This window comes from Sinocyclocheilus rhinocerous, unplaced genomic scaffold, assembly GCF_001515625.1.
Source record: "Sinocyclocheilus rhinocerous isolate Xijiao unplaced genomic scaffold, SAMN03320098_v1.1 scaffold666, whole genome shotgun sequence".
Lineage (NCBI taxonomy): Eukaryota > Metazoa > Chordata > Actinopteri > Cypriniformes > Cyprinidae > Sinocyclocheilus > Sinocyclocheilus rhinocerous.
Window position 1 is genome coordinate 189,849 of NW_015661984.1, and position 12,574 is coordinate 202,422.

The window sequence follows — 12,574 nt, forward strand, 5'->3', positions numbered from 1 at the left end:
CATATCAGCCTAGAAAATCACAACTTTTCATTTTCCGTCGGTCTTAGTACACGATGTAACTACAGAAGAGTCAAGTTTTAAATAGGAAAAATATCGAAACTCTTTGGTCATTTTTGAGCGAGATGCTAGCGGTCTAATCAGATTCAATGATCTATGCTAAGCTACAGCTAAAAGTGCTACCGCCAGACCCAGAGATCGGCTGAATGGATTCGAAAACGGTAAAACTCAACTGTTTAACTCTAGGGGAGTTGGAAAATGAGCCTATTTTCAAAAATAGTGGAGTGTTTCTTTAACACCATACCAAGTAGAATTTTCAGTAACACTTTATTTTAAGGTCCAATTCTCACTATTAACTAGTTGCTTATTAGCATGCATATTACTAGCATATTGGCTGTTTATTAGTACTTATAGGCACATTTTAACCCGACACAATACCTAAACATAACAGCTACCTTAGCTAACTATTAATAAGCCGCAAATTAGGAGATTACTGAGGGAAAACTCTTAGTTAATAGTGAATATGCGTTGCCTATTATAAAGTGTTATCGAATTTTCTTTTGTTAAGGTCAAATAAGCTGACTTTAAAACTGAAGTGTGTCATTTTTTCTTTTTACTAGTGTAAGTGTAACATAAAGGAATTGCAAAAATTATTAATTGCAAACAGGTTTCTTTTCTTTCATCTATGCTTCTCTATTGTGATGTATATCCAATGAAACCGCTTTTTGAATGAGATAAAAATGGGGCTTGATTTTGTCCATTGGGAACTGATTGGATCATTGTCATCCTCTTAATGGTGCACTTGTCATCAGAGAAGAGAGGAGGACAGGAAGTTTTTGATTAAATGTTATGAAAAAATTTTAAAATAATAATGAATACCAAGATAAATCATTTATAATAAACCCTGTAATTTTCCATAACAATAAGACTAGTCAATCTTGAATTCATGGTGACTTTAAACCCATCAGCCTTTGGTCGAACAAATTAGTCAGGCATTATTCCCGCCGCTAAACTAACACCATTGGCTGAGTCGGTGTCACTGTCTCTGGCTGCTTAGGATACTCAAACAAACAGATCAATGGTTTAATAGCACCACAAAGCCGTAGCGTTTACATCTTTTGAAGGAATAAACCTACAGTATGGCTTACATTATAATTGTCTCTCCTTAGTAAATGAACAGGTATGGTTCTGCTATTTATTGGGTGAACTATTGCATAAAAGTATTTTAATATTGAAAAAATTACACACTTCAGGTTAAACTGTGCATTAAGATACAAATATGTAATTGCATTCTGTTGTTTGCTCTCAGAGTGTGTGGATTATAAGTCTTTCAATGGGCCGAAATGGCGAATGGAGCCCAGTGATCTGACAGTGGGCTCACTAGAGGAAGAGGCAACACTGGCCTGTGACGCAAAGGGCATTCCTTCCCCTCAGTACAGGTACGTTTGCATTTCCTGCTTCTATTTTTCTCTCTCTTTAATCTAGTGAGCTTCATAATGCCTTCACAGGAGCTTACAAATAGTGTTTGTTTGCTGTTATCAATATTGCTAACAATTCCATGCTCTAATAAATATAAAACTACACAACATGTAAAATATTTGATTTTTTAGTTTATTAGTTTTGTGTCAGTACTTTCTGATTTTACTTTCTGTAATTGACTGTTATAATCTTTTAGAATGTCTTTTAAGTGATTTTTTAATGGAGCTTGTTGCATTATTATATTAGCTTCTCTGTGAAGAAGTGACATAGATGCTGCTTTAGAATTTGGCCAAACGAAGGTATCTGGAAGAAAAAAATTAATAAGTGCTGCCTACCATTTGGAACGGTCTTCGCATCTAAAGCGTGCTTGTAACACCTTAACGCTGCCTTACAAAGTTTTGAGACATTTTTCTTCCTCTCAGTAATTTGAAAGATTCTGTAACACCAATCATGCATGATGTTATGTTTATTCATGCAGTACTGTATGATATTATTAGAATTTAATGACCAAGATGTACAGAATTCACAACTTTCACTCCCTCGCAATGGTGAGAGTTGCCCGTGATAACAAAATTATCTTTCTTTTGGGTATGTCTCAACAGTCCATTCATTTTTGCTGTATGTTCAGATTAGATATATGCCGGGGCACAGCGTGTCACATTTTGACATCTGCATTATCTGATGGCAATGGTTAGTCAGGAATGTTCCTGTAATTTAATGGATTATGGATTTCACATCTCGAGGCTGTACCTCATAGTGTCTTCCTGGGCTCCATCTCAACAGATGAGCCATAAAACTGCAATATTTATACCAGCTTCACGCTGGCAGGGCTCAATGAATGCATTGACACATGCACATCAATTAAACATGTGGCACATGTTATGTGCCGTGCATCATGCAATTTAAACCAAGCTAGATCTCTCAAATGCAATGTGTACATCTTTTATTCAAAAGTGTGTTTTGAATACTGGGTTGAAACATGCTTACTGTTTGCAGTCTGTTTCAAAAAGTCTGAAAATAGCTGATCAGAAATGTTTTTCGCTTAGAGAATTTCTTATGCCCTTCTCAACACTGACAGTGTTTTTGAGGTCACCAGGTTGCTGTACTGTTCTTCGCTAGTAGGCATTACTGTCTCTTCAAAACCAGACGGGATGCAATAAGATTCCAACGACAAGCAATTTTTATGTCCGTACCAGACACGACACGGCTACAGGATGCAACAAAATCAATCACTAATCAGAGCCAGTCAGAAGAGAGTGTGGGTGGGCTCTCTGCCAGCACACTGCTGTCTCACACTCGCAATGAAATGGAAGTAAATACTTAAATTACATAAAAATTCAAAACACAGTGATTGAAACAATATTTCCTAATATTGTCTTAATTTATTTTCATGATATCTGGTAAATTATGATTTGTTACGTTCTTTATGGCTATTAAAGTCATGCACAATGATATTCAAACTAAAATGAAAGGATTTTAATATTACATAAAATGCAATCAGCTGTCAGCCGTAATGTTGCAGAAATAGAAAGCATTCCAGAAACTGAATCTCCTGGTGCTTGTCACGAATAGCCAACTTGGCTGATTAGGATTTTTATCACGTCTTGTGGCATCAGGTGTCCAGTAAGGACTTGGTGTTAATAATGTTGGTGGTCTGTGTACAATCTCACAAATTAGATGTATTGTTGGTAAAAAAAAAAAAAAGAAGAAGAATATTTAGTTAAATTTTTTTCATTCAGTACCCTTTACAGCTTAACTAATTATTGAAAGCATTGATTTTTTTTTCAAGAAATTAGCATTTTCTTTTCTTTTCCTTTATTCCTTTAAAGTACTAAATGAAACTGTTAAGGAAATGGAATCGTTAAGAGGAATCAAAATCATAAAATTATTTAATATTAGCATCCTGATCACATGATCTCCATGGTCTTTGCTCCTATTGCTCACTATTAATTTGCATAAAGTGAAACATCTTAGCTTTGTTGAATTGCAGACTTATGTCACCAGAAAACAGCAACTCTCATTGAAAATCATTGACCTCATCTCTTTTCCTCACTGCAGATTGCTGTGTATGACATATAGCCTACAGCGATTTATTTGGACTTAGACCCTGTTTCTTGCGTTAGGTTGTGTTTTTGTCGATCACAAGGTGACAATGCTAAATACAGTTGTAAATGGGGTCTGTAATATTGTGAGCTTGTCCACATTCGACCATTTCTAAAATGCATTTGACTGTATTGCTTTCATAAACATTAATGTGGTCAAATGCATTTGAACAGGCACAAAAGAGTGCTTCCTCTATGCCTACTGATCTGATTCTTAAACATTATGGGATGTGTTCTTGAAGCGTTCTAGCCAGATGGGATTTAAACTTTGCCAGCTGAAATCTTAAGTTTGGTTTGAAATGTTAAAAGCCTACCCAGGCTCATTGGAAATATGTGCCTCTACCTACATTACTGCAAAATTCAAAATTCATACTATACGTACAAATCACTGCAGTTTTCAGTTGAAATGAATCCTTTTTACACAAAGTATGATTTACAAGGCCAGAGTTTCGACTAAAAAAGCCTAAATTTCACACAATTCCTTGCACAATATTATGACTTCAAAACGGTTTTAACATGCTGCGAGATTAGAAAACTGATACATTTATATCACTTTTGCTTTCATTAACAATATAGGTTTAAGGTTGGGTTTGGTGTAGGGTGTGTGTGATTTTCCAACACGATAGAGCATTAAACTTTTAGCAACACTCCTCGGACATTTGAATTCTGAACCATCATAATACGTACCCGAAGCAACGTAATTAACGTAGAACGCAGCAATACATTCCTGTACCAACGTAATAAAAACACGGCCACAGTCACGTATTGAATGCGCGTTTTAGCGCCACTCACTGGATATTTCACTTTGAAACTTAGGTACAAAATATCGGTGTTGCAGAAACATCGCCACAAGCATGTATTTCCAATGAGCCTGGGTTGCAAAAAGCACAATGTTCTCTTACCATTCCTGATTACCCGGCATACACTGTAAAAAATGACCGTTAATTTAACGGTAAAAGACTGTAAAAATGCTACAGTAAAATCCTGTTAAATGGTTAACGGTAAATTCCCCTACTATATACGGTGAAAAACTGTATTGGACATTACATGTATTGGACATTAATTTTACGGTAGTATACTGTTTTTGGAAGTGAAAAAGACCGTATAATTTTCATTGAATAACCGTAAATTGACATTCCCAGAATTCCCTGCGTTACATTTCAAATTTGATGTTTTTTTGTTGAAATAACTATGTTTCTTTTTAGTTTTTTCTTATCAGTTTTGTATATTTGGGTTGTGTGTTACACCTAATGTTGTTAAATTAATGTTTATTGCATTATTTCAGTTTCATGTGTGTTACCATGATGGTGTTTGGTGTTTGTGTGAATGACACTGTGCACCTTCTATATATGTTATTATTTAAAAGCTGCTTGTGATAGGCTTTGGTTCATCGTGTGACTTTCTCATCACCACCTGCATTTGGTGGTTATCAGTGTATTACAAAGGTACAAAACAGATTTTAGTACTTCAATAGGTTGGTATATAATAAAATTTTATCAGTTAATGAAATTACGGTATTTAACTGTAAATTTAAGTTAAAACCGTAAAACCTAAAACGTTGCTACCGTATTTTTTACGGTAAAATTCCGGCAACCACAGCTGCCGGTTTTCTACCGTAAATTTTACGGATTTTTTTTACAGTGTAGTTTTGCCGCTATCAGAGCAGAAACGAAATCTGCTGCTCTCCGTATCATTTTCCGTTGTCTCCTTTTACATTCATAAGTAAATTGTGCAAGCTTATTTCACAGCATTAGACTGAGAATTCAGAAAAATCCCATATACACCCTCCCCTCAAAGAAATCAGGAAAGTGGTCGAAAGTGGGCAAAAGAGATGGATGAAAAAGCCAGGGGTGAATGGGAATGTGTCCCCCATGTCTACACGTGATTCAATCTACCAAAACGCATCTTGATACCAGGTGTAAACTGGAAGTTAGACACAGACATTCTAAAGACACAAATCTTTAATCGCCATCCAGAGTGGTTACTGTGCTCATCTCAGTTAAGGAACAGATTTCCTCCCCCGATTGAAAGTGCATGGGTGATGTTTAGCCTTACTGTACTCTTTACAGGCCTGTGCGTTCCTCGTTTTCTTCTAATCATCTTTTTGGTCTTTCTCTTGCTGTGCCGCACATCACGCAGAGCGGTGCCTGAGCCTTAACCTGCACACCTCTCTTGATGTGCAAATAAGGCTGAAGGGCTTCTTCTCTGGCTCCTTCCTGCTATTGAGCAGGGAAGCTGAGTTGTCAGCTCTCTAGAATAAATTGCCTGGCTACAACTGTGAGGTTCATAAAAACTGAAGGTAGATGCACTTTTAAATTACTCTTGCCGGCCGGTTCTTGAACATTGCAGCACTTGCTCCCTTAACTGTCAAAATATGATTTTTACCACCCAAGTTTCCTGACACCCAGGCAAAAAAATATTGACGAAGCAACTCCAAAGAATAAAGATTTGACAAACTTTATCAAATCCAAGCGCTTACTGGCAGCATGAGATATCAACGATGAATTGCCAAAAAGACTTGATTTAATCCGTATAAATTCTTCAGTGAAGTGTGATTGCAGACAAAAATATATTTTTGAAGTGAGTCAGTCTGCAGAGTTTAAATGAAGCGCATGCTAAAATGATTTGTGCAAACGACAAGGTAATTGCTCGAAGGAATACATCAAACCCTGAATTCAAAATATCCAGTCTTTTAAAGTTATATTAGAAATCCCAAACTCCTGTCCTGCTGCAGCTTGCATGAGAAATGAGTTTCCTTAATAGATGCATCTTTCCTCAGTGAATACAAATACATCTAAATGCTGCAAGAAAGACCAAATGATGGTTTTGACTTCAAGCATGAAGAACAAAAGTCCTTGTGCATCATTTTGGCAGACTTATTACATTTTGTGAATAATAGGGCTAGGTGATATAGCTTACTAAAAAAATATATTGCATAGTTTGGACAGTCTTTATGATGTATTTGGATTAGAGGAGCCATAATTTCTGCCAAACAGCATAGGTGTAATTTACTGTCCAAACATTTTTCACTTTTCACTCCATTTTGTGAAATGGCTTGTGGCAGTAATATTTCAAATAAAGAGGAAGCATCTTTAGTTGTTGAGCAGAATTTTTGCATTTTTTGTTAGTGCTTGTGATGATTGGCAATGGTGCTGGAATATTTTGCTTGGTGCTCCTTGTGGTTCATTGGTGACAGAAAGTGACAACGTTTTCACTTGCACACAACCATGCACCCTATTTTATATTGCTTATTTGTGACCACACATTATTTAAGGGAAATTGCTAAACTAAATACAAACAAAACTTCTGATATGCATCCATTGATAAACAGCTGCAAAGTCAGTTTATTAGGATGGGTTACAACTTGGATTCCAAATTCATACTTAAAGCTAAAACAACAAGTGACAATTTGTGTAGTAATGCTATATTATCTACTGTACTGTAGGTCAGTTAAGGCCCGTTCAAGACAACAACTTCAAGTTTTATGCTAATTATTATAATTTCTGTGAGAATAGGGAAGTACATATCTGTTTTGTTTTGTGGTTTTGTATGATAAAAAAAACATTGACAGCCAATCTGAATCAACCTGACTTTCAAGCATTTAATGCTGCAGACAACATAACTGCTGCATGCGTTTATATTAAATAGAAAGTTATCATCCATTGGTGTGGATGCTAATATAGTTATTCTTAGGGCAGTATGATTACATAAATTGTGAAAATTATATAAAGTCTTTATCTCTGTCTATTTTTGTCAAGTCTCTAGCAAAAAGTGTTGACGTGCTTAAAGTGACAGCACCCTAATATCCCTGTTGCCGCCAGTGTCATTAATGTTAAAGGCAGAGTAAGTGATTTCTGGTAGCCAATGTTGATATTTGAAATCACCAAAACAAACACGCCCCTACCCCAAAAGGGTCTTGCCCCTATTTTGATAGCTCCGCCCCACATATACGTACGCAACCCAGGCAACGATTAGTTCTGTGAAACAAAGGAAAACCAATGTTACACCGTGTCTATGGACGTGAGCGACGCGGCGCAACAAATCCCGACAGAAAACTGCTGCCGGTTTCTATTTATGACGTGCTGACACAAATTTCAAATGGTTTTTGACGGTCGTTTGATCGCGTCCAGTGTAGGCAGACTTTAGCTGTTGTAGACACGGTGTTACTCACCTATTGAGAAGAAACAAAGCAACCTCGGCGTCCGATCACAGGCCTCCTCCGCTCCTTGAGTTCTCTCCAGCGCTGGAAAGCTGATCCGATATTTACACGGGTCCTACTTCTTGCCTTATCGTTCCGCAGACAGTTTCCTCTTTTGTTTTTTATCCTCCATCTCTATTTTTCTGTCGCTCCGCTCGGCTAATGTCCGTCCCATGCACTGAAAGCTCTCTCCTCCACATCACGAGTAGACACGCCCCTTATTGCTGATTGGCTACAAGTTTGTTTTGCTATTCGGCCCGAATCAGTTTTCTAAAGTGTTTTTGAAAAATCACATACCCTGCCTTTAATCAAACAACAAAACAGAAAATTGCTCACTGCTCTTGACTGAATATTTTTTTATTTATTAAGAATCGTTATATATATACAGTGAAGACTATGCAGTGTTTTAATTTTACATTTAATTTTTTAATTTCTGTAATATTTCTTATTATGTTGAACCTTCTGTACCTGAAAAATCTTGTATCTTAGTTCTGTTATATTTGTCCTATTATCTGCAATTTGCTACTTTGTTCTAGTTTTTAATAACAAAAATAAATAAATATGTTGTGATATATATCCTTATTGTAAAATACATTTATCTTGTCATGAAATAAGATTTTGGTCATATCAGCCTATTGTTACAGTTATTTTTATTTGTGTAAATGTGTCTTTAGTCTGATTTTACCAAAGGTGGACAATTTGAGTTGGACTAAATTGTTCACATGAATTTTAAAAAGACAAATTGTTTTAGTTTGACTCAAATCAAATGAAAGAATATGTAGAAATGTGACGTAATCAATAAAAAAAAATTCTGTTATATGCGCTAATATAACACTATAATACACAGCAGTATGAACTAGGCAAGGCAAGGCAAGTTTATTTATATAGCACATGTCGTACACAATGGTAATTCAAAGTGCTTTACATAAAAAGAAAGTAAAGTAATCATAAAAAATTATAATAATCACGAAAATAAAACAAGGAATTTAAAAACTTTGAAGATGATTTAAAAATGGATTTAAAATGAATTTAAGACTTTAAAAGAATTTAAAGAATTTAAAAATAGAAAATGATTATACATACATAAAATACAGTGCAATCAGTTCGGACATCGCACAGTGCTCATTCAATAAATGCACAGCTAAACAGATGAGATTTGAGTCTAGATTTGAATGTGACTAATGTTTTAGCACTGTGGGAAGTGTGTCAAGATAGCAGGTTGATGATTTAAGGAGTACAGCACCTTAAATCATCAACCTGCTATCAATTTCTTCAAAAGCAGACATAGTATCTTCTTTTTGATATTGTGGTCGAATCTGTCTGACCTCTGCATAACTTGGGGATGTGCTAATCGCCTTCCTGATATTATTGATCTTCTCAGAAAAGAAGGAAGCAAACTCATTGCATTTGCTGTCAGAGAGCATTTCACTGGGAATCTGACTTGGGGGGTTTGTCAGTCTCTCAACAGTAGCAAAAAGAGTGCGAGTGTTGTTTAAGTTACTGTTTATAAGGTTTGAGAAGAAACTCTGTCTAGCTGTGGCTAGCTCCACATTGAAAGCATGAAGGCTGTCTTTATAGATGCTTTAGTGAATTTCAAGTTTCGTCTTCCGCCACATCCGCTCAGCTTTTCTGCATTGTCTTATAACTATAAGACAGTATATATAACTATATAGAGTACATTGATTTTACTAGAATATTTAATATAAAAAACGCTATAAACACTTATCTGAACATATTTGGGTGATGAATCAAAAAAAAAAATGTTGAATCAGTGATTTAAATTAAGTTTAAATCAGAAAGTATATTAAAACATCTGTCTGAAAACTCTCACACTCACAAATCGCAAGACAAGGAATTCTGAAAAATTAGCCCAGTCAAATTACTTAATTTAATAGCATTATGAATATATTGTGAATATGCAATATAGTACCCAGTTCAAGCAAATGCAGTTCATTTTCATGTGTTCTTGTTTTGGTTTTTCTTAGAAACTGTTTTGAAGCATTGAGAGTGTATGGCCTGCATTGCTGGCCCACAAGTGTGTGTGTGTGTGTGTGTGTGTGTGTGTGTGTGTGTGTCTAAGCAGAGATTGCTCCCCTGGAACATACGCTGGCCGCCACAGCCAGAGACTGGTCTCAAGGGCGGTCCACAGGCGTTGAAGGTCTGAGCACCATGAGGATAGCAGAGAGATGAGCAGATGAGCCTGGTGCTTTGGATCCCACACCAGCATTCATATCAATGATGCCACCCCCCTCATACAAAATTGATATGAACAGCAGGGTCGACTCCAGTTCAGCCTTAGCCACACAGGAGACTCGGCACTTTCCAGGAAAGCCCTGAGGCGAACGTAACCCCACTTCACACCTCCCTTCACTCGATCTCCGTTTTCTCCTGCTATCGCAGCCTGTGCGGATGTGTCACCTATTTGCTGTCTCCTATTTGTGTGTCAAGTGCCCTTGATCGGGCCTCACTTGCCTCGCTACTATTTTTACCCAACAGAAAACCGCTTATTGACGTCGAACGGCTATTATTTGCATTGCTCGCGAAAGACCTCACATTAGAAGCAGCTGATGATTTGAGCGGAGCGAGAAAGCTGTTACATTCTGAGATGTCAAGAGCGTTTTGTTCTTGGCCCTTACCCTGATCCCTGCTATGTTCGTGACATATACAGCTGCTCTCAGAGATAAACATGCTGAAAAGAAAAGATAATAAATATACATGGGTGAAAACGGTAAGAAGCTGTGACTGGAACCAATGCATTGAGTCAAGTGATATTCCATCATATTTGCTCATTTATGGATGTATGGTTAACCTGTTGTGCCATTCACTAAAGGCACACTTGACAGCTGATGTGCATTCTTAAGAATACATTTGTGAATTTCACAGCGTGGGTGGAGAAAACCAGATCATGGCCTTCCTTGTCAGTAAACTGTGCTTTTTGTTCCCATGGGGGGAAAAAAAACAGTTCAGAAGACAAAACTAAATTTGTGAAGGGGGAAAAAGCTTGATTTAAAAAAATATATATATGAACTACATTAACAATTAGCATTTTCATCTGAATGTTAGTTGTTGTTGTTGTTGTTTTTTCTGCCTCAGTATGGAAGTGAAGTTGAGAAATAATGGAAATATGCAACACTGTTTCGTGCATGTGGAATATGAATTATTAAATTAAAATCATTATTAAATTTCTTTATTATTATTGTTGTTGTTGTTGTTGTTATTTTAATTTGTATTATATTTGTATTGTTTTATTTAGTATTTATTTTTATATTTTATTATATACTTTAATTATTCACATAATTAAAAAAATACAAATAATTATACATATGTTCGTTTAAAAAAAGTAAAATAAATAAAAAATGTACAATTATGTATAATGGTGGTTGTCAGACTGCAAGACTGCGACCCACTAGGGGGCCTCAGCAAACTTTCAAGGTTTCAACTAAAAATCGAGACATTTATTATTTCATTTAATTTCAGTTTTCATTTTTTTTTTGTAAATTAATTCAATACATTTTTTTATGAATATACATTTTACTTGTTAAAGGTGCAGTAGGAGATCTTGGAAAATGCTAACTTTAGCCTGATAGCACTGAAAGCGAACGTCCCACCCTCCCTGCAAATCGCCGTCCAAAGCCACGCCCCCTGAACGCATATACGCTCACAGATAAGACGACCAGAGACAACATTACTACAATACATCATGTATTATTCACCAGTGAGAAAACTTCATAGTACAGTTAGTAAAAGTACTACAATACCAGGAAGGAAGATCAGGTTGTTGATGTTTGTCTGCCATTCTCGCTCTGTCTGCACAGCGTACGTGAACGCGCTGATGACGTATCCTGTCTGCACGAACAGGGTGCGCAGAGGTATGCAAATACTTATGTTGACAGGCAGGCAGGAAAGTCAATAAAAACGCTCGGAACGAGCATTTTGATTGGACAAATATTTCTTGGTCCTACGCCTTCCACAGAATATATAAATACAGATAAATACATTTAGACCACTTAAAGGGTTAGTTCACCCAAAAATGAAAATTCATCATTTATTCAACAATTCGTCTCCTACACATCACCCTGTAGCGCCATTTTGGAGAGTATCAGCTGGACGTAAACAGCGTATGCTGTTCTGTGTCAGCTGCATCACACGGATACGCTGTTTTCGTTCAGATCAAATCACAACAACGTAGGAAACAGATCCGGCGTGGCGCAGCTGACACAGAACAGCATACGTTGTTTACGTCCAGCTGATACTCTCCAAAATGGAGCTACAGGGTGATGCGTAGGAGACGAATTGTTGAATAAAGTCTTTCTTTTTTTCTTTTGCGCACAAAAAGTATTCTCGTAGCTTCGTAAAATTACGGTTGAACCACTAATGTCACATGGATTATTTTACCGATCTCCTTGCTACGTTTCTGGACTTGGGAACATTTCAGTTGTGTTGCTGTCTATGCAGGGTCAGACAGCTCTCAGATTCCATCAAAAATATCTTAATTTGTGTTCCGAAGATGAACGAAGGTCTTACGGGTTTGAAACGACATGAGGGTGAGTAATTAATGACAGAATTTTCATTTTTGGGTGAACTAACCCTTTAACGCTGTCCAGGTGTACTACTGCCCAACAAAGAAAACGCTTGTTCATTTAAAGGTTCATTTAAATATAACTGCATTCCAGGGATGTGGTTTTCATACAGTTATTTCGTTAAGTACAGAGGAGACTGGAACCTTTTAAGGGCTAATATTTCGATAGTGTTCATCTGAGATGGGATTTCGGCAGTACAGAAGAGCAAGGACCTTTGA

The 12,574-nt window shown here is 36.6% G+C and overlaps 1 protein-coding gene across 1 annotated transcript in view; it reads left to right on the forward strand.

The window, feature by feature from the left end:
- The window catches only part of LOC107727029 (contactin-3-like), an 82,801-nt gene that overhangs the window by 17,181 nt on the left and 53,046 nt on the right, over positions 1–12,574 (forward strand). The window contains exon 3 of the mRNA XM_016536781.1: positions 1,307–1,436. Coding sequence (XP_016392267.1) covers positions 1,307–1,436 — 130 coding nt within the window. The remainder of the gene's footprint in view (positions 1–1,306; positions 1,437–12,574) is intronic.